Raw genomic sequence first — 24,200 nt, 5'->3', positions numbered from 1 at the left:
TAGTCAAAACAGATAATGCTTATTATAATCAGAAAAACTAAAGGAAACAAATTTTGGTCTAGAGAGTGTTTCTCATAGGAAATAAACAGGTACCTGAGATTTCTTTTATGTGAACATTTACATGGATTTGGGGAGAATCTGAGTCAATGATCTCAGCCAAACATTCCGTAGCACCCTCCCTGCCTCCATCCCTGACGATTGGTCAAGCCCAACTTCCATTCCAGAGAATCTTCTCAGGACGTGGTCCTGGATCTGAGTGGACTTGTTAGTGTGTCCAGTCTGTGTTTATCTGAATAAATTAGTAAGTGTAACAATAAGTATTCCTTTTCCTCGGGCTCTGCCTGTGAACTGGCAGCTCATGAGGACGATTGTTACCTTCCCAAAACTCTTCTCTCTTGTCTTAGTTCATCAACAAATTGTTGGATGTGTCTGCTCTGTGTCAATGCTACCTGCACACCAGGTGTTCACGGAGACAGACAACTGGCCTGCTTTCACTGTCAGATTCATTCAGATGCTGGGAAATGATGGGAAAGCAGTTGACCTTGTGCTATTCAGTCATGTTACTCAAAACGGCCCCACCTCCACTTGGCAATGGGAACGTCTGTAGATGGCGTAAACCCAGCACCACGGTGGGCTTCTTGTTGATTCTGTCCCCTCTCAGCAGCCCCAAATCGCAAGATGCTAATGGGAGCTCAGACCTTACACGGTAGGGTTGCAAAATTCAGAGTAGGAGAATGGAGACTGCCCTCCTATTGTTACCTGAATTGGTTCTACTTCCTTATCCTACATTTTGTAAACCATTTGGATTCATTTTTTCCAACTTTCTGGAATTAGCTGGCCTCAAGCTTCCAGTGTCTTCTGCCAGTTCACATGGTTTGATGCTCAAGCTTTTTTCTACAGCTACTAATATAAACTGGAAATAAAATTGTGCTCTTCCTACAAACAGATTCATTTTGTCCCGTCTCTATTTGACCCACTCACACTGACTGTGAGTTCCTGGTATCTACCTTAAACACAACAACCAAATTCAAGCCCACAGGACAGACTTCATTTTACGTGTGCCAAACAGCTCCCGGATGAAGAACCCACTCCCATAGACAGACGCTTCCTGGTCTGTGAAACCCAGTGGTTTGGAATGTTTCAAAGTGAAGCCTTGGGAAGTGACTCTGGGACACGTGTTGGGGAGTGTGGAGCCTCCCAAAGCCATATGTGAACCTCACATCTGCTGATGGGGTGGCCAGCGGGACAGAATTTGCATAGCTGAGGAAGAGCGGGTGTTGCTTTTCTCCCACCTGGCAGGTGACGCTGGTCCAAGTGCTGGAAAAGCCAGACTGCTTTCCAGCTGCAGCCTCCTTCAGATGCACCCAGGCTCACGTCTATCAATGCACACGAGTCCTTCTAAAAAACCAACAACCCCCCACAGTTCTGGAATGTCCCTAGCATGACAGAACAAATGGCAGAGTCTTAGGAAAAATTGGGAATCTGGTGCCAACATGAAACCCCAGGTAGAGAACTTGGCAGGCGCCATGGCTGGCCCTTCACCTGTGCGGGAGGGTCCAAGCTTCACGTAGGGCTTGGAATTCATGGTCGGTGTTGCTCTCCTCCATTCTGCTTCTCAGCACTGTCGTCAGGCCTCCACCGTGGGGATAGCTGCCTATTGCCCATAGCAGCGAATGGAACCCTGCGTTTGATGGCTACTCCATGAATATTGTTGAATGAACAAACCATAGGTTTCTCCACTTGTTAGTAATGAAAGCACTTATCACATCCTAGTGTGATTATCGGTTGACATACTCTCTTTCTCCTTCATGAGACAGAGAAAATGGCCCGTGTCTAAGGGATCGTTCTATCTTTAGAGCTGTAGTATCCAATACAGTAGCCACTAGTCATGTGTAGCCAATTAATAAAATTAAAGGAGATTTTTAAATGAATTCCTCAGATGCACTAGTCACGTTTCAAGAGTCCAATAGCCACACGTGGCTAGTGGCTACCATACTGGACATAGTAGGTTCTCAGTAAATATCTACTGAGTGAGAAACCGATGGGAAGGCTTCTCACTGGACACTGCGGGAAGCTGAGTAGGGGACAGGGAGGGAGGGGCCGAGCTTTGGGAGGCAGCTCACAAAACTGTGACCGCAAGAAAGCCCAGCCCCTCAAGGGAATACATGCTGCATACTTACAGCAGACTGAGACCCAGCCACCTCTGAAGGACAAGGGTGCTGCTGGGGTGAATGTCTCTGCTGATCCCCGTAGCTGAGCCGCTTCCGGCGTGAGTAGCTGTTGGACCTGCCGGGTCTGCCCGCCTCCGAGCTGAGAGGTGAGCCCGGAGACCAGGTCGGCGTACTGACAACTACTTCACACACCCTCTCCTGTATCCTTATCACTCTATATAATACGCAACGTTCGAAGATGACAGTAAATGCATTTATATGTTTCTCACACAGCGGAAACTTCAAAGTGTCAGTATGATGACTCATAAGATCACGGCAGCTCATGCTTTAACCTCCTTGAGTTACTTAAAGTTGCGAATCGGCCTCCAGGCTTTGCTATTCTGCAGCTACTCTACTTGTTTGGGTGTCTTGGTAGGTCATTTAGTTGCTGTAGCTTTTACAGTCCTTTTGATGTTAACTTGATTTAAACAACGTTTAGTCTTTTGTGTCAGGTTAGTCTAGAAAATTGGTTACCTGCCACGGAGTTTCTGCAGCAAATGCGTATATAAAATATTGTGTATTACATGCTCTCGAGGCCAATTTTCATGTTATTTTTAATGGTCTTTTGCTTGACATTTTCATGTCTCCGATTTTAACACAAACAGGGGACAGGGTCTCAGAAACTGAAAAGCACGTTTGCCCGAGTGTGCCCTGCTCCCTCTCGTTACAGCTGCTGACAGGAGACAAGGATGTAGGATGAGATGATCTTGGCGCTGGCCTCTCCCCGCTGAGGACGATGCTCGTGGAGCCTAGAAAGGCCACGGTCACTTCCGAGGCTCACGAGGGGTTCTTTGTGGCCTCTGCTCTTACGGGTGATGTTTTACGGGTTACGTTTTTCTTGTGTTCTTGAAGAGCCTCAATGTGTCAAGGATAAATAATTATTTTGGAATAATAGAAATTCTATTTGAACATGCTCCTGGAGTCCTGGCTTCTACTGGCAGCTCGGCTAATGCCAACACCACTCACAGATCACTTATTATGTGCCTGGTGTTTCCTAAAATCTTTACATATACGGATCCATTAAACTCTACAATGACCCTGTGAGACAGGTGCTATTATAATTCCCATTTTGAGGGGCAGATCCTGAGCTCCTTGCTGAAAATCTCAAGGCTGAGTAACACTAGACAGGTGTTGACACCCACCCCGCGACCCCTGCCTTCACTTCTGATCTCTAAAGAGGGAGAGACGCTGTGCTCCTTCCTCACTGGGCTCTAGTGAGGATCCATTGACACATTTGCTTCTCTGACATCTGTCATATGGTAGGTAGGCTCGCCATAAATGCTGCTGAATGAATAGATTGATTCTTTTGTTCAGGAAACGTTCCCTTGAGCAGTGCAGACACAGCCCTCACCTCACAGGACAGGAGCAGAGAGAGTCGCCCTCGTGGACGGGACGGAGGGTCAGGAAAGCTTCATAGAGGAACCGATACGGATGGGGCAGGAGAGAAAGACACAGAGAGAGACAGAGACAGAGTGGTGTGACTGCATCCGTGGGATGGCGAGGGACGGCCCTGGAGACGGAGGTGCCCATCACAAGGTGGTCAGTGGGAAGAGTCCTACAGGGCATCGTTTTCGCACTGTAAACACCCTTCCTGTGGCTGCAGTGCGGTGAAGAGGCTGGAGGAGCCCGGCTCACGCCCACTGATTGGAGGGTGCGGAAGGCTCCAGGTCTTGTTGGGATTTTTGGTGGCAGAGGGGCAGGAAGGTCAGGCTGACTCGGGTGGGCTAAACGTGCGGGGTGCCAGTTCCCACAGCAGCAAGAGGGGTGGACTCAGGAGAGAGGTCTGGCTGGCAACCCTGGTTTGGGGCGGTCAGTGCGCAGCGGGATGGAGCTGGCTTCCTGGGGAAGAGTGGAGAGAGAGGACTGACAGACCCCTAGGAAGACGGGCATTTGAGGAAAGGGGGGGGTGCTGACGGAAGGAGATGCAGAGGACAGAGAACTGTCCAAGTGCCCTGAGGGCTCCGAGGAGGCCTGAGCTGCTCCCCCGGGGCTCCCTGTCTGGCTGGAGGGGGTGGGAGCAGAGAAACCTGCAACCCCGGGACAGCACTCGGAGCCCCCGGGAGGCCACAGGAGCGGGAGAAGAGTGACCTGGGCCAGGATGGATGTCGCAGCAGGAGGTGGGTTTTGAACCTGCCCTGGAAGGCTGGGCCGTATCTATGCAGATGTTAGAGGGTCCAGGTCATCACGCATGCGGAGAGTCTGTGAACAGCATCAGAGCTACATAAACACAAAAGCGACTCTGCTGAGAACATATACTTAAGTAACTTGCTCAAGATCACACAACTGTTCAACCTTGGGCAGCTTATTTAATCCCTACCAGCCTCAATTTCTCCGTCTGTAAGATGGGCACAGTAATACCTAATTCAGACTCTTAGCAGCAAATGAAAAACATAAAAATATACATAAAACACCTTCTGACTATGTGGAAGGTGCTCCGGAAATCTGAGCTCTCTTTTTGTTATTTTCTCCCTCCTCTTGTCTTGTGTACAGTTGACATCCCTCTTTACCACTGAACTTTTAAAGGGGTATTCCTACATGTCTTTAGAATATATAAAGGTGTTTAAAAATACTGCAGAAGTAACTTAGTTCACTGAATTATTCAATTAAATGGCTGGCATTCCAGACATCTTCCTGATATCTTTTCAACAACATATACATTAATAAAACCAATTCAGTTTTGACTACATATTGACATATTTCCTTAATTTTGTTCTTTTATTCTCTGTAGAGTGTTGTAAACAAGAGACAGACTGATTTGAATAGTACATATTTTTAAGTTAAATGTGACATAAATGTTCTAGGCATTGTAAGACATTCAATGAATAAATTTTCAAAATATTTACTTGACGTTATGGCTTTAGAGAATTAAAAAAATTCTGTTTCTGCAAGGCAGAGACTTGCTTTATGGGTTTTTCTTTTATCATTTTAAATGATGTAGCCTGTTATGAAATACTTATTGCCTTGAATGGCAGTTTAAAGATTCAAATAAAACATAAAAAAAATCACTGTATAATTTATTTTGACTCAAGAAGAACACTTCCCCAGGGGAAGGCAGCAGCCTGGTGGGTCCGTGGTCCACAGGGCTGACGTCCACCAGGGAGGATGGGTGGAGACACAGAGAAACCAGCGCCCTTTCCCCAAACCTGCTTTCCAGGAGATTTGGTTAAGTGGCTGCTGACACTGTTTCTTGTATTTTAAAAGAAATCTTGAAATCCTTACAGTATCCCCCTCCCATTTTTCTTTTCACCTGAAATAACCTGTGTTTCTCTGTTCTTCCAAAGTCAAAAGAATTCAACTAAGGCAGCCCTGGTGTGAGCATAGCGCCTGCAGCACCTGCTTTCCCCTCCTCCCTCTCCCCCTTCCTCCCCTCCTTCCTTCCAGCCCTACTTCTCCATTTCCTCTCACGCTGACCCTCCCAGACCATGTCAAGTTCTGCTTTTTCCATAAAGTCACCACTGGTCAGTCTGGAATTCAGGATCCTCTGTCTTTCAAAGCTCTGCACCATCAGATACTTAGCATCCTTTTTGTAACTATATTGTTACTGACTTTTTCATGTGTGTTCATTTTATCATCTCAATTTAACTGTTCCCTCCTTGACATTAGGGTGTGCCATAGAATTAATTATTCTAAATTGCCGCTGTGCCAGTGAAGGAGTGCGTGTTCAATACATTGCTTTCTGTTGATTGATACTTTACTGATGATTTTGCTATGAGCCTCCTGGTCTTCAGGTTGGTTCCACCAGCACCCGGCTTTCAATGACATGCTTGCCCTCGCCTTTCCATCTGCAAAACAGCATTTACTACACCTGCCACTTATAAGACTGCAAGGGGGAGAATGTTGAGAATGTCGGATAAAATCACCCCAGCAGCCAGTGTACCCCTTGGCAGTGAGATCGACAAATTAAACTGCTCTATAAATTCACTTTGACTCTTCCTATTTGAGCTAAAAATCTCGGATGGTTAAAAGGGTTCCTGAAGTGGCCAGTTCATGACGGCCTGGGGAGCCACGTGCTGGGATACTCCTAAGACAACACTCTCAGAACAGCAGAGTCTGGAGGAGAGAGGACCCCAGCAATCACTCCATCTACCCCTTCACCTAGAAAAGGAAGAAGCTAAGGCCAGAGAGAGTCAGTGACAGGTACTAGGTCAGAATATGACCGGACTTTCCACCTGCTACGTGAGCACAGCTCTGCCAGGTCAGGAGAGAAACCTCTCAAGCATCCTACTTACATCAGCTTAGAGAACACGTCCAGAGAGGAAACTGCTGGAAATGAACACCGTGCGTGCTTAGGCTGTCAACTGCATATACTGCTTTCAACTTTATCGGTCTTGATATTTACAAGTTGACAGGAGTGCTCTGGGTCACATTTAACGACAGCACAGCAACACGGACGTTTCGGTCTGCATTTAGTCCAGACGAATTGAACACTGGAGGCAGCAACTGTGACATCATTAGCAAGTGATCGTTCCACTTTGTGCTAGCACAGGTCCCAGACACTGCAGCAGTACTTAATACCATAGCAACAGCCAATGCTGCAGGTATACTTAGTGCTGCAGTCCTTCTTAATACGACTGCAGTACTCCGCAGTGCTGCTGGGATGCTCACTGTCACAGGGACAGTCAATGCTGCTGTGACACTCAGTACTGACGGGATACTGTGGAGCTCCTGAAGTTGCACCAGTACTGCTACCTTGAATTACAGCAGTTAAGACTGACAGGGAGAACTGAAAAGACAAACCACAGAATGGGAGAGAATATTTGCAAATGATGCTACCGACAAGAGATTAATCTCCAAAAGATACAAACAGCTCACAGAACTCAATATCAAAAAAACAAAAAACCCAATCAAAAAATGGGCAGAAGACCTAAATAGACACTTCTCCAGAGAAGACATCCAGATGGCCAAGAGGCACATGAAAAGATGCTCAACATCACTAATTATTAGAGAAATGCAAATCAAAACCACAACGAGGTATCACCTCACACCTGTCAGAATGGCCATCATCAAAAACTCTACAAATAATAAATGCTGAAGAGGGTGTAGAGAAAAGGGAGCCCTTCTACACTGTTGGTGGGAATGTAAATTGGTGTGTAGCCACTATGGAGAACAGTATGGAGATTCCTTAAAAAACTAAAAATAGAGTTGTCATATGATCCAGCAATCCTACTCCTGGGCAAATATCCTGAAAAAACCATAACTCAAAAAGATACATGCCCCCCTTTGGGGCTTCCCTGGTGGCACAGTGGTTGACAGTCTGCCTGCCAGTGCAGGGGACACGGGTTCAAGCCCTGGTCTGGCTGGATCCCACATCCCATGGAGCAACTGGGCCTGTGAGCCACAACTACTGAGCCTGCGCATCTGGAGCCTGTGCTCCGCAACAAGAGGCCATGATAGTGAGAGGCCTGCGCACCGCGATGAAGAGTGGCCCCCGCTTGCCGCAACTAGAGAAAGCCCTCGTGCAGAAACGGGGACCCAACACAGCCAAAAATAAATAAATAAATAAATAAATAAATAAATTTAAATTAAAGATACATGCACCCTAATATTCAGCACTATTTCTAATAACCAGGACATGGAAGCAACCTACATGTCCATTGACAGATGAATGGATAAAGGAGATGTGGTACATATATACAATGGAATATTACTCAGCCATAAAAAAGAATGAAATACCGCCAGTTGCAGCAACATGGATGGACCTAGAGGTTATCATACTCTTTCTGTTTCTCATAAGTGAAGTAAGCCAAAGACAAATATATGATATCTCGCTTATATGTGGAATCTAAGAAGAAAGAGACACAAATGAACTTATTTCCAAAACAGAAAGAGATGCACAGACATAGAAAACAAACTCCTGGTTACCAAAGGGGAAGGATGGGGGAGAGGGATAAATGGGGAGTATGGGATTAACATATATACACTACTGCATACAAAACGGGTGAACAACAAGGACCTACTGTAGAGCACAGGGAACCACACTCAATGTCTTGTAATAACCTATAATGGAAAAGAATATGAAAAAGAATATATATGTATAACTGAATCACTTTGCTGTACAGCAGAAATTAACACAACATTGTAAGAAAGCTATATTTCAATAAAAAAAGATTGATAGGAAGAACTGAGGATCAAACTACATAAGAATTTATGATTTTGCCATTTACATCTTTGCCCCAGGGACCAATATATAAGGAAATACATGCAAATGAAAAATTAAAGATTTCTTACTCTCCCTCAAATACGTACTAGAGTCCTCGTTTTCGGATGCTCTAGGACAGAGTACTTTGTCTTTCTATGGCTGGTAAGAAATTATTCAACTGTGGAATATTTAAAATACAGGTAGTTGAAGCATTGAGATGTTTATATGTACGGCTCGGTTCAGGTCGTGCAGGAGGTCCACGAGGGGCCTGGGAAAAAGAGCCAGCTGTGCTCGTCCAGCCTCGGTGAGGGCTTCCCAGCTTAGGAGTTAGACCACTGCCTTCAGCTCAGCCATTGGTCGGATGTAAATGATGCTGCTATGTTTTATTTGTCACCATATTTAATAACACTAAATAGATGAGAATTTTTCTTCTTTTCTCTCAGTTTTCTCAGGCAGTGCCCACCTCCCCTCCCTGTGAGTAGACAGATAATTCTCAGTCCTGCAGGTGCAAAGGTTCTCAGACATCCTGGTTGGGAACTGAATACTGGTCTGGACTAGAAGAGCTGGATTTGACGCCTCCTATTAATTGTGTGACCTTGAGGGGGTCGCTCCATCCCTGTGCGTCACAGGTCCTCGTCTGTAGGAGGAAGGGGTTGGTCAGATCCCCAGGGGTCTTTAAGGGCGTTTTCTGGAACCTGGGCTAGAGACCAGGTGTCTCGGGGCCTCTGTTCTCTGGGACCTCCCTGTCTGTGGAAGGCTTCTGTGGGCGGGGGCCTGGGGGGCTCAGCTGCTTGCCTAAGTGCTAAGGGCTCTCGTTCCAGGATTCTGCGCTGTTTCCATTCATGGTTCCTATTACAATTGGGTTCCTCACATCTTTCTTTTTTTTTTTTTTTTTGTGGTATGCGGGCCTCTCACTGTTGTGGCCTCTCCCGTTGCGGAGCACAGGCTCTGGACGCGCAGGCTCAGTGGCCATGGCTCACGGGCCCAGCTGCTCTGCGGCATGTGGGATCTTCCCAGACCGGGACACGACCCCGCGTCCCCTGCATCGGCAGGTGGACTCTCAACCACTGCGCCACCAGGGAAGCCCCCTCACATCTTTTTTTAATAGGTCATTCTCATTAATTAAAAGCTATCAGGTACTACAGAGACATGAGTGAGGATCCGTGTACAGAATGTGGAGCCGCTTGAGAGCATTAGCTTCTCAGAATTTGAAGGATGCTAACATGACAATTGATGACAAGAAAAGTCAGAGGTTGTCAAATGGCCCCATTGCTGGAAAAACAGCAACAACAACAGAACCTGAAACAAGAGGCTGCATACAGGTCCCTTCAAATGAATGCACGGTGCTTCCCAGGACCACATGCCCTGCGATGCGGCTGGAACTAACGTCAGCCCCCTTCGGCAATGACCACCTTGCTCAGACCACCCCGTTCCTGCCCCCTCTCTGTCTGAATCTGGGCTGCACGTCCCTCACTGAAGTGAACTCCAGCACAGAGGGCTTATCTCAGCCTGGGATGCGGTCCAAAGGCCGGCGGCATCGTGGAAAGTGGGCAGGGCTGGGGATGGGAGGCCTGGCTTGCCGGCCAGTGACCAGCCCATCACCTGGACCCCAACAGGTCACTCGGCCTCTGGGGTCCAGTTCTCACCACACAGCATGGGACAGACAGAATGTTCTCGCACGCAGTAAGGTACACGCAAGCTGCTCACGCGTGGAGTCCGCCTCGGACCACAGGGGACTGGAGGTGAGCGTGAAATTGTCGGCCGTGCAACATAAACCACATGGAACACGTCTTAACGTGTTGTCCGCCTCCCGACTCCTCTTTGTACTGAACCTTGGGCCTGAGGACGCGGGACCTGAGTCTCCCGGACCCTCTTCCTTCCGGTTCAGTGCCCCCGGTGGCTCTGAGTCCTGCTGTGTCCATGCCCTGAATGTCTCCAGTGTGTCCTTCTCTCCCTCCACTCTGCCCCCGCCTCAGGCCAGGCTGGCTTCTGGCTCCCTAGTCACCAAGAGCTTTCACTCCTATCTCCTCCTCCAATGCACTGACTTTCTGCCTTCCCCCCTCCATCCCTCCCTCCCACCCTGTCTCTCTCTCTCTCTCCCTCCTGAGAGGACAAAACCTGACGCTGCCTGTGCACATACGGTCCTCTGTGACCCACTGGGCCACATCCTGAGGCCACGGCTTCCACATCCCCTTGTCCTCATGGGGGACCTTCTATGATCGGGATCTTCTTATGGCCACAGCCTCCTTCCTGGCTGTGCTTTTCTCCCCCCGCCCCCGCTGGGGGCGGCCACAGTCCCACTGAGGACCCTGCCTCCTCTTCTGGCCTCCCTGGGCCCCCTCCACCACCCGGCCTCATCAGGCTGGCTCCCCTAGGCCTGAGCTTCCCATGGGCTGGAGTTCCGTGTCTGGGTCTGGTGCTTCTTTCTTCGGGCTCCGAGCCCATCCGATGCCGGGGACCCGGTCTGTTACTGTGGGGACCCGGTCTGTTACTGCGGGGACCTGTTCTGTTACTGCGGGGGACCCGGTCTGTTCCTACGGGGACCCGGTCTGTTACTATGGGGACCCGGTCTGTTACTGCGGGGGACCCGGTCTGTTACTGCGGGGACCCGGTCTGTTACTGCGGGGACCTGTTCTGTTACTGCGGGGGACCCGGTCTGTTACTACGGGGACCCGGTCTGTTCCTACGCGGATCTGGGCACTTGGCACAGTGCTGCTTAACAAAGAGCTCAGACTCACCAAGTGAAAGGGTGACTGAACACGCGAGCCCTCCCGCCGTGCCCTCCCCTGAGTGCCCCCTTCCCCCCACTGGCCAGGTGGAGAATCTCCCCCTTGGGAAGGCTGGCCAGCCCGGGGGTATGGAGGTCCTTCCTTCTCTGTTCCCTGGTCCCCAAACAGGACTCCGAGGGCCCTTGGGACATTCTGTCATATATGTGTATCCGCAGGACAGCTGGCCTCCTCAGGGGAGGAATCGCTTCCTTCCCGTGATGCCTCTGTGTCCGACCATGGTCCTGACTCATGGTGTGGAGGTGACAGATGTCAGATGATAATCAAGGAGACTTCCTCCAAGGAGAAGACAGTAAGATCCTACTGGCTATAAATTTAGGTAGAACTGAACGTAACCCAATCTCTTTACTTGTAGAAATTGTTCTTCTATCTTTCCAATCATTTTCCATCTTCAGCATCCTTTCATTACATCAGTAGCAACATCTTCCAGCAGGTACTACATGAACGGCCACCGTGAGCCGAAGAAAGGATGTCTTGGGGAGAGAAAGAGAGAGAAGTTTCCTCTGTCTTCTGAGGAGCTGATGACAATCCATTTAGGAAGAAAATTTTACATCCGGGCGGAAACTGTGCGGTGGTGACAAGTGTCTAAGAAAGTTTGTGAGGATCGAAGATCCTGCTTCAGATGTTGTGTTTCGACTGTGGGAAAGAGATCTACTCTTTAAAGGAAAGTTGTGATGAATCCTTGTGTAAATAACACAGGATGTAGACGAAACACGGGTGAAATCTGAGGTCCTGCCCGGCTGGAGCAAAAGCTGGGACTCAACAAAACTCTTCCAACTTCCATTTTCCAAGATGTTGCAAATTGGGAACGTTTGTGTCCATGCCATTCCTTGGATAAAGGTGGGCATGCATAGTGCCCAGGAAGGAAGTGAGGTGATTTGTCCCTCTGGCCCTGTCTCCTGCTCGGTGTTTGGGGGCACACGGCAGAGGGCTCAGAGGAGGAAGCCCCTCACGGGCGTCGTGTATCCAATGCTTCTCCCAGGACCCTTCCTTCTGTCTCCCTGGTCATACCCTCCCCTGCATCCTGTATGTCTGGACGCATCGCTGGCATGGGCCACACCTCTTAGGTCAAAGGGCAGGGTGTCCCTTTGTCCCCCAATATTCCTTCTGCTCAACGGCTGTGTGTGCAGCGAACGCTCAGTAATTAGCCAAACAGAGCATCTTTGAAGCAGTCTGTAGGGTCCTGTTCTACCTGGCCACAGAGGCGACCACTTCTCTCTTGCCTCTGCGCATTTCCCTAAACAGCACTGTACTTTCTGAAATAAGGCAACTGGGCGAGTTTCCCCAGCGGGGTGAAATCCAGCCCCTCCACCTGCTTGCTCCTTCCTGGTCTCAGGGCACTGTCTACACGGCCACAGTCCCCCTGTGTACGGTAAATGGTAACCGTCTGACCGTCCGTTTGCCTTTTGTGCCGTCGGCGTGTGTGTCTAGGGATGGTTGCTAAGGGCAGGGCTGTGCCAAATGCCACCCTCGGTTGGACCCCAGGGCCTCTGCACGGCAGCAGCCCCAGAAATGTGTGCTCGCCCACTCCCGGCTTGCTGCACCCACACTCTCAGGTGGAGCTCTCGACAGCCACAGCCAAGGCCCCTGGCTGGGCTGGAGGAGCACAGGGCAGTGAAGACCCTCAGGCCCTGATGCAGAACCTCTGCTGCTCTTTGCTGGCCTAAATTTTTATCACTCTAAAATCTAAAGACACTTTTATATAACGTTCAGGCACAGTTTCCTCCCTCAGGGGCTCTGTCCCCACCCTGACGCACTTGGCTGTGGCTCTGGTGACCGGACACTGGCTTGTCCTCTGCTCCTGGGCTTGGAATGTTGAGGCTGGTGGGTGGCGAGAGGGGGGACCAGGTGACCGAGACAGAGAAAGAGAGCCTTTCACCTTCCGCCTGGCACGAAGCATCGCCCCTCTGCCTGGAAGCCTCTTCCTTACTCAGCTCTGGAGGGTCTCACCCCAGGGTTAGTCTTGGGGGGTGGCAGCTGGGGTCCAGCTCACCTGAACACTGACAAGTGAGACCATTTAAGAGGGAAAAAGTGTGGCTTAAATTTCAAACCATGTCTTTTTCTAGAATTTTCTGGCATTAGCATTGTTTGAAAAATGACCAATCCTTTAAAAGTTTATCCTTTCACAAAAACATTTTTTTTTTTAGTAAGAAGGAAGTGTTTTAAAAACAATTATTCCATATTATTTGCAGAAGGAAACAGGGACACCTTCCCTTCTGCTGCTGGGAATGCAAACAGGTCCCGTCTTCCTGGAACGAAACTCTTAAAACCATTCCTGTCCTCACGTCCTTCAAGCCAAGGCTCCTCCTTGTGACAAACTGCCCTAAAGAAGGAGCCAAAAGCCACAAAAGCTGTCTGCAAAGACACTTATCACACATGATCTATAACATGGAAAAGTTAAAAAAAAACCTAAATAAATAATTTCCAATAATAAGAGTTGCATAAGTTACAATATCACCATAGGATGGAAGTTAGCTGTGAAAATTAAAATATTTAGTGACATCAGAAAAGGCTCATGTTATAAAGTTAAATAAAAATTTAAAAAGTACAAATTTACACCTATAACATGAGACTAAGTAAGAGTAAAATGCATTCAAAATCCAGGGAAAAAGTCTGATGTTCTGGGCAAATGTCACCTTCCCTGAACGGAGCACAGTGACAAGAACGAGACAGATGTTCATGAAAATCTGCCACCACTTCCACTATGCTTTCTTTTGTAATCCCATTTTTAGTCCTTATTTGAGAAAATGAGCATTTCCCACCCTTAACCCTAAGTCACCTTTGTGCGCATGCAGTATTTCTTCTGGTTTCTGTTGTCAATAAAATCCCTGGGAGGATCAGTTAAGACAATTTGAAAAGCAAACTCTTTTACATCTTTTCAAGTCCTGAAGTTTCAAAGCTGCAAGTCCCAGGCCTTCTCGCCCCATTCCAGGGAGAGGCCGCGGCCGGGCTGTGCGTGGGCTCCAGGGGCAGCATCCACGGGTGGCCCAGCCCAGGGTTATGCGGGCTGGGTGGTGCTGACGCCTGGCAGACAGGGCTCCAGTGAGAGCCTCGGCCCCCGAACCCCCTCCCCTCTGCCTACACCATCACTTATTAGAAATCTCTTTGGGTTAATTTAAGAAGCATCTCTGGCAAAACCATGCTGCCTCAGGGAAAGTTCAGTCCATTAGTCACTCAAGGTGGTGACTTTGTCGTAAGCATCTGACTAGTGTCTCCTGAGATGGGGGCAGGCGAGGGGCTGTGGTCCAGAGAGGCTGTTACTACAGTAGCGGTGGGGGGACCATCTGCCCCCTCCTGAGGGGGGGTCTGCTCCTAGATGCAGCACCAAGAAGCCGCTCCATAATTCGCTCCCTGATATGTGCGTTAACCATGGTGAGGCCACTCGGTCGCCTGCACCAGAGACCCTGGCTCCAGGATCTGGGTCTGCACGATCCTCCCGGTGGCCGCTGCTGCCTCCCTGCCCTCCTGGCTCCCAGGCCCGCCCTGGCGCGGGGGTCCAGAGGGTTCTCAGGGGGGCGCAGACAGCTCATTCAGAAGCACAACCCGCCATGGGATGGGCTGGGGGCTGGCGGAGCGAGTCGGGAGCATCACTGCGGAATCAAATTTCTTCCGAGCTGCTCACGGCCTACTCTCCTGTGGGAAGCGTGTCTCTGGCCATGTCAGATACAGCATTAGGTCGTATTCACGGCCCGCTCAGCGGCCACTAAATTACAATGAGTGGAGCTTTTAAAATCTGCTGAATTATACAGGGGGAGCTCAGAGCTTTCCCTTAACAGGAAAGGGAAGGTGCATTTATCTTCCTGCTCCCAGGTCCACAGGGCCTCGCGGAGGCTCACGGGGCCCAGGTAGCCCAGTCTGAATGAGGGAAGTAAGCCCTCCACGGGTTGTGCACAATCTCCAGGGCGCGTCCAGATTTTCTTCCAGCCGAGGCACTCTGGACTTTTACTGCCCGTGTGCTCCCAGCCACCAGGCTCTGCTCAGGCCAAGCATGCAGGGCAGAAACGGCCGGTGACCACAGAGCCTCGCTGGCCCAAGGGACAGGCAGAGGGCAGAGCTGGCTGGGGGCTCTGAGCAGCCAGGAACCTCTGCCCCCACCACCTCGCACACGTGACCTGAAGCCCGTGTTGGGTCTGGGAGGGGGTCTCCTCACGGGACAAGGCTGAGCCTCTGCAGCCCTGACCTGTCCACACCAGGCCGTCCAGTCCTTCCCCAGACAGACGGCCACTAAATATTTCCTCGACTGCCAGCTTCACACATACTCTGGATTTGTTTGCTGGTTGCTCGCCCAGGACACAGCCTCTCTTTGTATTACCTGAAAACCCCACTAGAGCAGGTGACTGCCCTTGGCACACACAGGCCTGTGCCCTCGGGAGCTGTGACCTCACACTCGGGGGGCATCTGAATCCCCTGGGGGGGGGGAGGGAAACAGACAGCGGGGCCCCTGCCACATCTTCTGAGTTGGCAGGTTTGGGGTGGGGCGTGTAGCCAGGATGCTTCCTTTCCAAGAAGTTCTCAGGTGATACTGACGTTCGGGGCTTCGGGGATGACGCCCTGCCTGAGTGGAGCTGATTCAGCCTTCAGCCCAGGGATGGCTTGGCAGTCAGAGGACTCAGGCCCGGCTGTGGACCCACTGGAGCACCAGAACTATGAGGACGGTGTCGGTGGCTTATCCGGAGGTCCTCTTCGCTGGACCTGATCCCTCTGGCCTCCTCTGGACTTTGGGGCTCCGGCAGGCAGCCCTGGGATGAGGTGAGAGCCAGGCGTGGGGGTGATTGCCGGGAGATGCCAGACGATGGGGCAGAAGTGAATTGACCTCAATTCCCAGTTTACGTGGACGATTCATTCTGCACTGTTTAAGCCAGTTTGCAGTGGGGTTTCCATTTTTTTGTAGTTGGAAATGGTCTAAGTCACACAGAAACTTTTTCAGATGAAAACACTGCAATCTCATCAAATTAACATTACAGCTAAGAGGGCAGAGCTTCTTTCCTCTAACTCTGTCACCAGTTTCAGCAGGAAGAAGGTTCTGGAGTTTGGGGGTTCAGTCATTTCTTGGTGTCTCATCTTGGAAGCCCTGTTTTCTCTTCAGGACAGAAGATCCAAGGAGGAGAAGCAACCATTTTGCAGAAGGACAAAGGTCATCCTCGCGACTCCTTGGGCTTCGCAAAGTGTGGGTATAAGTAATAATACTAACGACGTGATTGCTCTCAAGTATAGATTTGAAGAGCTGGTCGCAAGGCTGACTTCTCCGGAATCGCTGGTTCTGACTGCAGGTTCCAGGCACCTGGAGTTGCGGCCTGGACTTGTCACCTGGACATGCTGGACTCAGTGTGAGGGGCTCACATGTCCGTCCCGTCCACCCTCCCCCACCATTCACACCTCTCTGAGGACCATCCAGCAGCCACTGACTCTGGGTGTCGCCTCTCCTGTCCCTGGTGGTGCGGACGTGCAGGGAACCCGCACACAGGTCACGGAAGACCAGCTCGGGGCTGCTCAGCCAGCCGTCGGCAGGTGTGCGGGGTTCCCGGTTCACGATCGCCCAGCGGGCCAGCGCCCCCCCCACCCCTCACCCTCACGTCAGGACCCCCTCTCCGCCCACCAGTTCTTAAACGTGGTGGCTGCGTACCTGCTAGAATCCCAGCACAGACGGTGGACGTCGGAACTGGTAAACCCTGACGGTAGCCGTACCACACACCGATTTCTGCTGTGTGTTCTGGAGATGTTTCAAAGCCGTGTTTATATATCTTTAATCACTAGTTAATAAATCACACCGAGATTATAATTCCTGTGTTTAGTTCTTAACCAATACAGATTGTAAATATTAGAGACTCTCTAAGTATACTTATGTTTTAGTTCCTACCTGAAAATACCTATATTCCTCCTCTATGAATGTGGAATTATTTTCAAAGTATCCTGAATTTTATAAAACGTCAAAAATCCACCCTGAAATGCATGACCTGTTTTATTTGCAGCTTTAAATACACTGAATCAGTCACACTGTCTTCTGAAATATGTAACAGACTCGGCCGGGGCCAGAGATCTGTCCATTTGGGCGGACGTGCTATAGACAAGCAGCAGGCACATTGTTTTCTTGGGATAATGGCCAGGAAGCGTTTTTTTTTTTTTTTTTAAATAGAGGATTTACTGTGACAATGAAGGTTAACTGCCACCACAGTCTGGAAAGACCATGCCTGAATTTTGTGTTTGCACACATACAATTCACAATAAGGCATCAAGCAATGGTGAGTCTGGGAAACCCACTTGCTTTGAATCTCCACTTCAGACACATAAGTCCCGAGATCACAACATTTTTGCTCTCTCTGCAACCGGGCAAGCTATCAAATTAATGTTAAAATAGGTGTGCCCTAACTTATGATTCATAATATTAGTGACAAATAGTAAAAAGGACAGGCATGCTATAAAGTTTATGCATGGCGTGATGCACAGCGATGTCTCATGAAGAATGAAGGGGGAGTTGTTGATTCTTGTGGCTCCTGGCTGGGTGGCTGCGTGCTCAGAATTCTTCATAAACGCCCCAGAGTGTGCCCTGCTGCACGGCAGCCATACATTAATTAGAGCATAAAGCCGACACTGCAGTGTTTCCATGCACCCAAGTGGATCTTCATTTTTCACATGCGGGACCCTACTAATTAAAATCAGCTTTGCAATTAAATGTGGAAAATTGTGTTAAACTTTCAAGCGTGGTTAGAAAAAAATGCAATTATTTTTAGGGTTTTTTTATTGTAATGCAAATGGAAATTCTACCCATGTGAAACCAGTAAAAGGGAGGTATAGGGATCCCTATTTCTCTTTCTTCCTCTCTGTCTCTTTCTTTCTTTCCTTTTTGATTATCGATTCTCCTCTCAGTTGCACGTTGAAATGCTCCACCATCTCTCCCAGTGCCTGGCTCTCTTCCAAGGCTTTTAGTGAGAGCTCTTTGTCAAGGCATGAATAATACAGCCCCCAGGCTGCTGGCAGCATCCAAATGAGGCATGCATACATCAGGAAGCAAGCCCTCAGCTCCAGGTCCAGAACAAGCTCCCGTGAAGACAAGCAATTATTCACCCGCGGCTGCCGCCATGGCAATCACACTGGTGGGTGCAAAGGTAGATGAGACGGAAAAAAATCTGAAGAAGGGACGTGCACCATAAGCCAGAGAGAATTTAATAATTTTCTAATAAAAAATAAATCTACCATTTGGGGCTTTTAATTTTAAAGTTTCAAGATAAATTGATTTGACTCTGAATTTTCTAAATGGGGAAGGATTTAAATATAATACCAAAGCCATCCCCTGGCTTTTGGGGGATTGTTGCTTGTGCAAGTCTCTCAAGCTAGATTTCGGATCAAATATCTCACCAGAACCCTATGCTCAACAAAGAGTAACTTAAAAAACAGCTGTGAAGGGTAAATGTAAATAAAATCTATTAAATTTCAGAAGTAAATTCAGAGGGTTCACAAAACCAATGATGTGAAGAATGAATTCACATTAAGGGTTCTCTTTCCCCCTGCCTCTCTCTCTCTCCCTCTCTCATTGGAGGCTTATACAAAAATCACCATTCAGAAAGAAATAAGTAAATCCAATTAATTCCAAATGGTCCAGTATGTATATAACTATTATAAGGAAGGCTAAAATTCAAATTCCTCTACATTGTTTAATGTTTATTAATCTGAAATAGAAACTAATATTTTTTATTATTCCTATTTCTAAGTTTTATTGGGACTTTGATGATGAATTTAGTGTCTATATATTCATCCCTTTGTAACATCAAGTTGCACTGTATCTTTAACACAAACAGTATTTTATATCAACGTGGGGAGAAAAAGTTGTGAATATATGGCATAGAATGTTCAATCTTACTCAAATGCTCAGGAGTAGATTTTTGCAGAAACGTTTTGACGTTCCATATTTTGGCTCCTATCTTTATATCCGTTCATCTAATTCTCTGGATTAATAACCAATCTCTTTTTCAGGTCCTTGAACCAAACAAAAACAATTATAGATAGAGTGACTTGCGGTCTCCTGTCCACATGTCTCCATCCCTAAGACGTTCATCTTCAGTAGAGGGGGGCATCACCAGGACATGCAGAGGGCCCAGTCCCCCAAGACGCCCCCTCAGCTCAGGGTCTGGTGTCGTCGGGAAGCTCTTCCTGCCCTCGGAGCCCCAGGCCAAGGGTTGGGTCTGCACCCTTCACACCTTGCCTGCCTGCAGCCTCTAGCCAACCAACCAACAGCCCAGCAACTTCCTAAACTCCAAGTGCATGGCCTCCACGTATTCCATTTTTTTTCTGCTGCCCAGGCTGCAGGCACGTGGAAAAACGCTCTTTTTTCACCCATAGGTGTTTTAAATGCTTACAGGTCACGAGTCTGCCTGAACACTGGGAAGGAGGTGGTCCAGGGAGGAGAGTGGGGCATCCAGGATGCTCCCTTCCCTGAATTTAGGCGTCTAAGAACCAAACTCTGGAAAACTCACTTAGGATGGCAGAGGGGTAGTTTTGCACCTGCAAAGAAAGCCTGGGATGGGCTCCTGCGTTTGAGATGCAAACTTCAGCTACTCATAAATACCAGTTTAGAAAAGACGTGTGCACTGGACTGTGTGCGGTCAGGTGTGCGAAAGACGTGAGATGTGAGTGGGAAAGCAGAGGTAGGATTTGCTGTGTACAGAAAAGACTGTGTCGGTATTTTGCTTCACGACAGGAGACTTACTTCTGGCCCTGACTACAAATCCATGATGGTTTGTCATACTTATGTGCTAATAATATAAAACCTAAAAAAGTCAGAGTCATGTGTCTAGATACTAATGATGTTTCTGAAGATAACGGCTGGTAATCTTGTCCTCTGCCTGGAGGCCTGGCCCTGTTCACATGCATCAGGGCAAAAAATACTGACTGAGCTCGGATCCCTGCTGGTCAGTGTGCAGGGATTCAAAGAAATGGACCTTCAGTGCCAGGAGCGCAACCCCTCTGAGGAACTGCTGCGCTGCCTGCATCAGATAACGAGGTTCTGTCATTCGTCTTCCTCTTTCTTACCTTGACTGCCCAGAGACTCAGCACTGAATGGAATACTGTATCAGAACTCCTGATACATCCTGGGTTTCTGGTAAAATTGTTTTCATTTCCCTTATGTTTCTCCTAATTTATCTCTTTGATTCAACCTTTAACGGTGCAGTTGTACATGTGTTTATCAGGCACCTCAAATTGATGGTGAACTATTAACACAAATAAACACCCATGAATAGATTATCTTTAGTTCAAGGACGTAATTTTTGAATAAGGCAGACCAACGAATAAAGTAAGTATTATAAATTTAATTCCTAGCTCTCCATTTTTAACCAGGATCTTAAATTGTGAATGCCTTGTGAATTCAGATTATTGTTTAATTTCACAGGTCCTATCTGATGATTGATCCTCCTCTATCACCTATTCCCCATTTCTTACAAATCCACAACCCTGCCTCTACCACACAGGAAAAAAGCCATCAGTCTTAGAAGCTATCATGAAAAGCCAAATCCCCGTTGAAGCAGCAAGGCCACCCACCAACGTGCATGCCCTCCAAAGCAATAAGAAGGCACACTGAAACTGTGATCAATATTTGACTTCCTTAGAAATTTTCTTGTGTTCAAAATAAAGATGAACTGAGAGGCATCATTTTACCACTTGATACCAAATTTCCTAAAAATTGTATGTTTTATTTTTTACATTGTTGATTCCCCTCACCTGCCTCCAATTAATTTTTGCGTGTTCAAATAAATAGATACTTCAATATACTAAAAGAATGCCTTTTTATTTGGCTATGAACTGGCGTGATATGTGAGTAAAATGAAATTGTAGCCTTAACGGGAATATATTCATTGGAAAATGTATCTTTAAAAGACCGAAGTAATGGGCAGTTTCATCAAGACCCGAACTGAGGCTGCTGCCCTTGTCCTATTTGCAGGGGCCTCATGTGCTCCGAGTATCAGCGGGGACAGGGCAGCAGGCAAGGTGACACCTGTGTCGGTGGGCGGGTAGTGCAGGTATTCATGTGCATGAGCACAGCTGTCAGAGGGGAGAAACTTTCATTTAGGAAATCTTTTAAAAATAGAAAAAAACAAAGCCAGATATAATTGAAGAGTCTCACAAACTTGAAATAGCACCAGTCAAAAGATGTTGATGTATACACGAATCTTATCTGCGACAAGGAGCCCCTTTTCGGTCTGAGCAATTCGGGTGTCACCCCTTAGGATAGTACGCAGACACAGAAGAATAAAATTCAGAAAAAGCCTCACTTGATAACTCAGTGAGATTCCTTGGAGAGAAGTCTTATCTGTGACGTACGTTTTGAATGGTAATTAGTTTTACATAACAAAGTCTGCAACTTTCTCATTATAAAACCGAGGAAATTTGAAGTCAATACATGTTAAATAATTCACCCAAAGCCCCTTGGGTAATTAGTGGCAAAGAGGAAACCGGGCCCAGTGTCTGTGTACTGGGTTCCCACAGTATGCCTCCCCACTCACTATTTCTATTAAAACAGTGGGAATTCCAATAATTGCAAACACTATGACTCATGGTAAAAAATAACATTTTAAATTTAAAAAATTGAAATTATTTTTGCTGTAAAATTGTCCGATTTGGCTGTTTCTGTGACTCCTCTCTAAAATTCCGCCTACTTCGCTCCTGAAAAATTCAGGGTGTTCTGTACTCTCGGCAGCATCAGGTCTCAGAGGAGGGCGGAGCCCAGCTGTCTTCGCATTGTTCCCAGCCTAAGGCTGAGCGTCATTTCTGAGCAGTGGAGGAGATCCCAGGGAGAGCTGTGCACACACACTGCATCCCACAGGGCCCATCAGTCCACAGCTCTAGGGGATGCACCTTGGGTAGGAATACAAACGCTTGAAATAATTCTTTGGGAACTTCATGATTTTTCCAGCAAAAGTGTGGTTATGACGCCCAATTAAAACTAGCTGACACCTAATTAAAACTTTTTAGTCAAATTTAATCATTCTTTCTAGTAGCAAAACTATTGTCTAGTGAAGAGATGATTAGGCGAAAAAATCCACTCATGCTCGGCTAACTTGTTTTCCATTGTAAACATAAACAATTTTTAAGAAAGAATTTACATATATACTCCTTCATAAAATAATATATAGTTAAAAAAACCACATATTTAAATTACATAATTCAATAAGTTTTCACAATCAAATAATAATATAATAAATTAAATATAATAATTTAAGTCACAAAATTCTCTTAACCATGGCCTGTCGTTCCTTTGGTATGAAACCATTTCATCATGGATGCCCACTGAAAATTCCCTGCCTCCTTAAACGCTAGCATGGGTATTTTGGAGTAATTTGTAATTTTCCCCTTGATGTTGCTAAAGGACAATCATAATAATTGCTTGATTTCATCCGTAAATTAGTGTTCAGCTGAAAAGGAAATAAAGTGGAAAGCAGCGAAGGACGGTCACCCTGGGGTGCTCAGGGCACCTGCTCTAGCTCCCGAGCTTTGGGTACCTGGGCCCGGCCCCTGATGGCTGCTTGGGCTGAATGGCCTCAGTCCTCGCACCCTTGTTTGTGGGAATTAGCCAAAAATGTGTCACGGCTTGTAAACATTTCTAACTCATCATAACCCAAAGCTTCCACTGAAAGGTGAAGCTGCCTTAATACCACAGGGAAAGGGATCTCGGGAGAAGTGAATCTCAAGACTGAGCTAGCTGCACGTGACTCGCAGTCTTGGCGTGAAGGATGCGATTCCGCTGTGGCACATTTTAGCAGCCATCACCTGCCTATTCTGTGCTCCAGGTGTTGCCACCTCTGTCACGGACATGAAATCCCGGTGTTTACGAGTATCATCTCTAAGCCCCAAAGCCTCCGAGCGTGATCTGTCCGGACTTTCCCCTCCTGCTCTGAATTTCCCCTGCAGCTGCCCGGCGCCAGGCCTGGACCTCCTTTCCCAGGACGAGCCGAGTGCCCACAGGAAGGTCAGGAAGTTCACGCTTTACTTTACCACCGGATGTTTACCATCCTCAGCTACGGAAGGAGAAAATGGGGAGGAGAAATATGGCTCCCAGTGACCTAGGGAAGGATCCCAAGGAGCAAGTGGGGAGAGGTGCAAGGCTGGTCCTCAGTCGCCACCCCTGGTGTGGGGTAAACGCTGACCCAGAAGGTGGTCAGAACGTCTTACAAGAGCCCCACATCCGAGGAGGACAGGAAAGCTTCCCCAAGATGGTCCCCATTCATTGTGCCCACAAGTCACTCAGCATGGCGTGAAAAACCGAGGCCTTACCTTCTGTGTCTCGCATATTTTCCGCTGACGTGGCCACTGCCGTCACAGCCAGGGGTGGGACAGCTGCAAGAGGAAAGGATGGGTCACTCAGGTGCCACCTGGATGGGAGGGAAGCGGGGGACGCAGACAGACAGGGAGGGCTGGAAACTGGGAGGAGGGGGCTGGGGTGCAGGCCCTGGGTCCCCCGGGCGCGTGAAAGCCCTGTCTCTGCTATGACGCACAGTCTCTGACCACTGCTGGGGTGCATCCTGCCCGCTACCTGAACAGGATACCTGCCCGTCCTGTTCACTGACCTGAACAGCTCCTGTATGGCCGGCTCCACAGGAACTGCAGAGAGAGGAAAAGACACAAATTGATGATCGATCCCAAGAAGCCCCTTCCACAGACAGCTACCGAGAGGGTGGTGTCCACGCCGGGTCTGAGGGCTTCGGCAGGACAAAGGGGACCCCAGCAGGGCCCCCAGGGACCTGGAAGCAGGGACGTACCTCGGAGCCCTTTGGACCGCGTGCGGTGCCGCCTTTCCTCGGTATCCACCTCCATCTGGGGAGAGAGGAAGGCAGTCAGCGTGCTTTCCTGCTAGCAACTCAGGGACGGGCTCCCTCTGGAAGGGGTGCTGCTGGAGAAGGACTAGGCAACCTAAACGTGTTGTTTAAAGATAACAAAGCAGACCTCATCTTGCAGGGCCCCCGCAGTGGAAGACTTTGATTAGGACACACCTGGGTCGGTCAGTCTGAGTTGTACTTTGTGCCAAGAATATAATGGATAGGGCTGAAGTTTGCAGGAAGGAAAAAAGTGCATATATTA

At 48.3% G+C, this 24,200-nt stretch overlaps 1 protein-coding gene across 5 annotated transcripts in view; it reads right to left on the bottom strand.

The window, feature by feature from the left end:
* The window catches only part of MYT1L (myelin transcription factor 1 like), a 136,822-nt gene extending 112,824 nt beyond the window's left edge, over positions 1 to 23,998 (bottom strand). For all 5 annotated transcript variants that reach the window (XM_089894188.1, XM_022561451.2, XM_089894189.1 and 2 more), the window contains exons 1-3: positions 23,882 to 23,998; positions 23,690 to 23,723; positions 23,397 to 23,459 (exon numbers count right to left, since the gene is read on the bottom strand). In XM_089894188.1, the coding sequence (XP_089750314.1) occupies positions 23,397 to 23,459; positions 23,690 to 23,723; positions 23,882 to 23,936 (152 nt within the window). In that variant the 5' untranslated portion in view covers positions 23,937 to 23,998. The remainder of the gene's footprint in view (positions 1 to 23,396; positions 23,460 to 23,689; positions 23,724 to 23,881) is intronic.
* Between the last annotated feature and the right edge of the window lie 202 nt (positions 23,999 to 24,200).

Source organism: Delphinapterus leucas, chromosome 13 (genome assembly GCF_059928025.1).
Source record: "Delphinapterus leucas isolate spDelLeu-1000000601 "Yukka" chromosome 13, BTC_Dleu_Yukka2, whole genome shotgun sequence".
NCBI lineage: Eukaryota > Metazoa > Chordata > Mammalia > Artiodactyla > Monodontidae > Delphinapterus > Delphinapterus leucas.
This window is presented reverse-complemented; position numbering and strand designations above follow the sequence as displayed.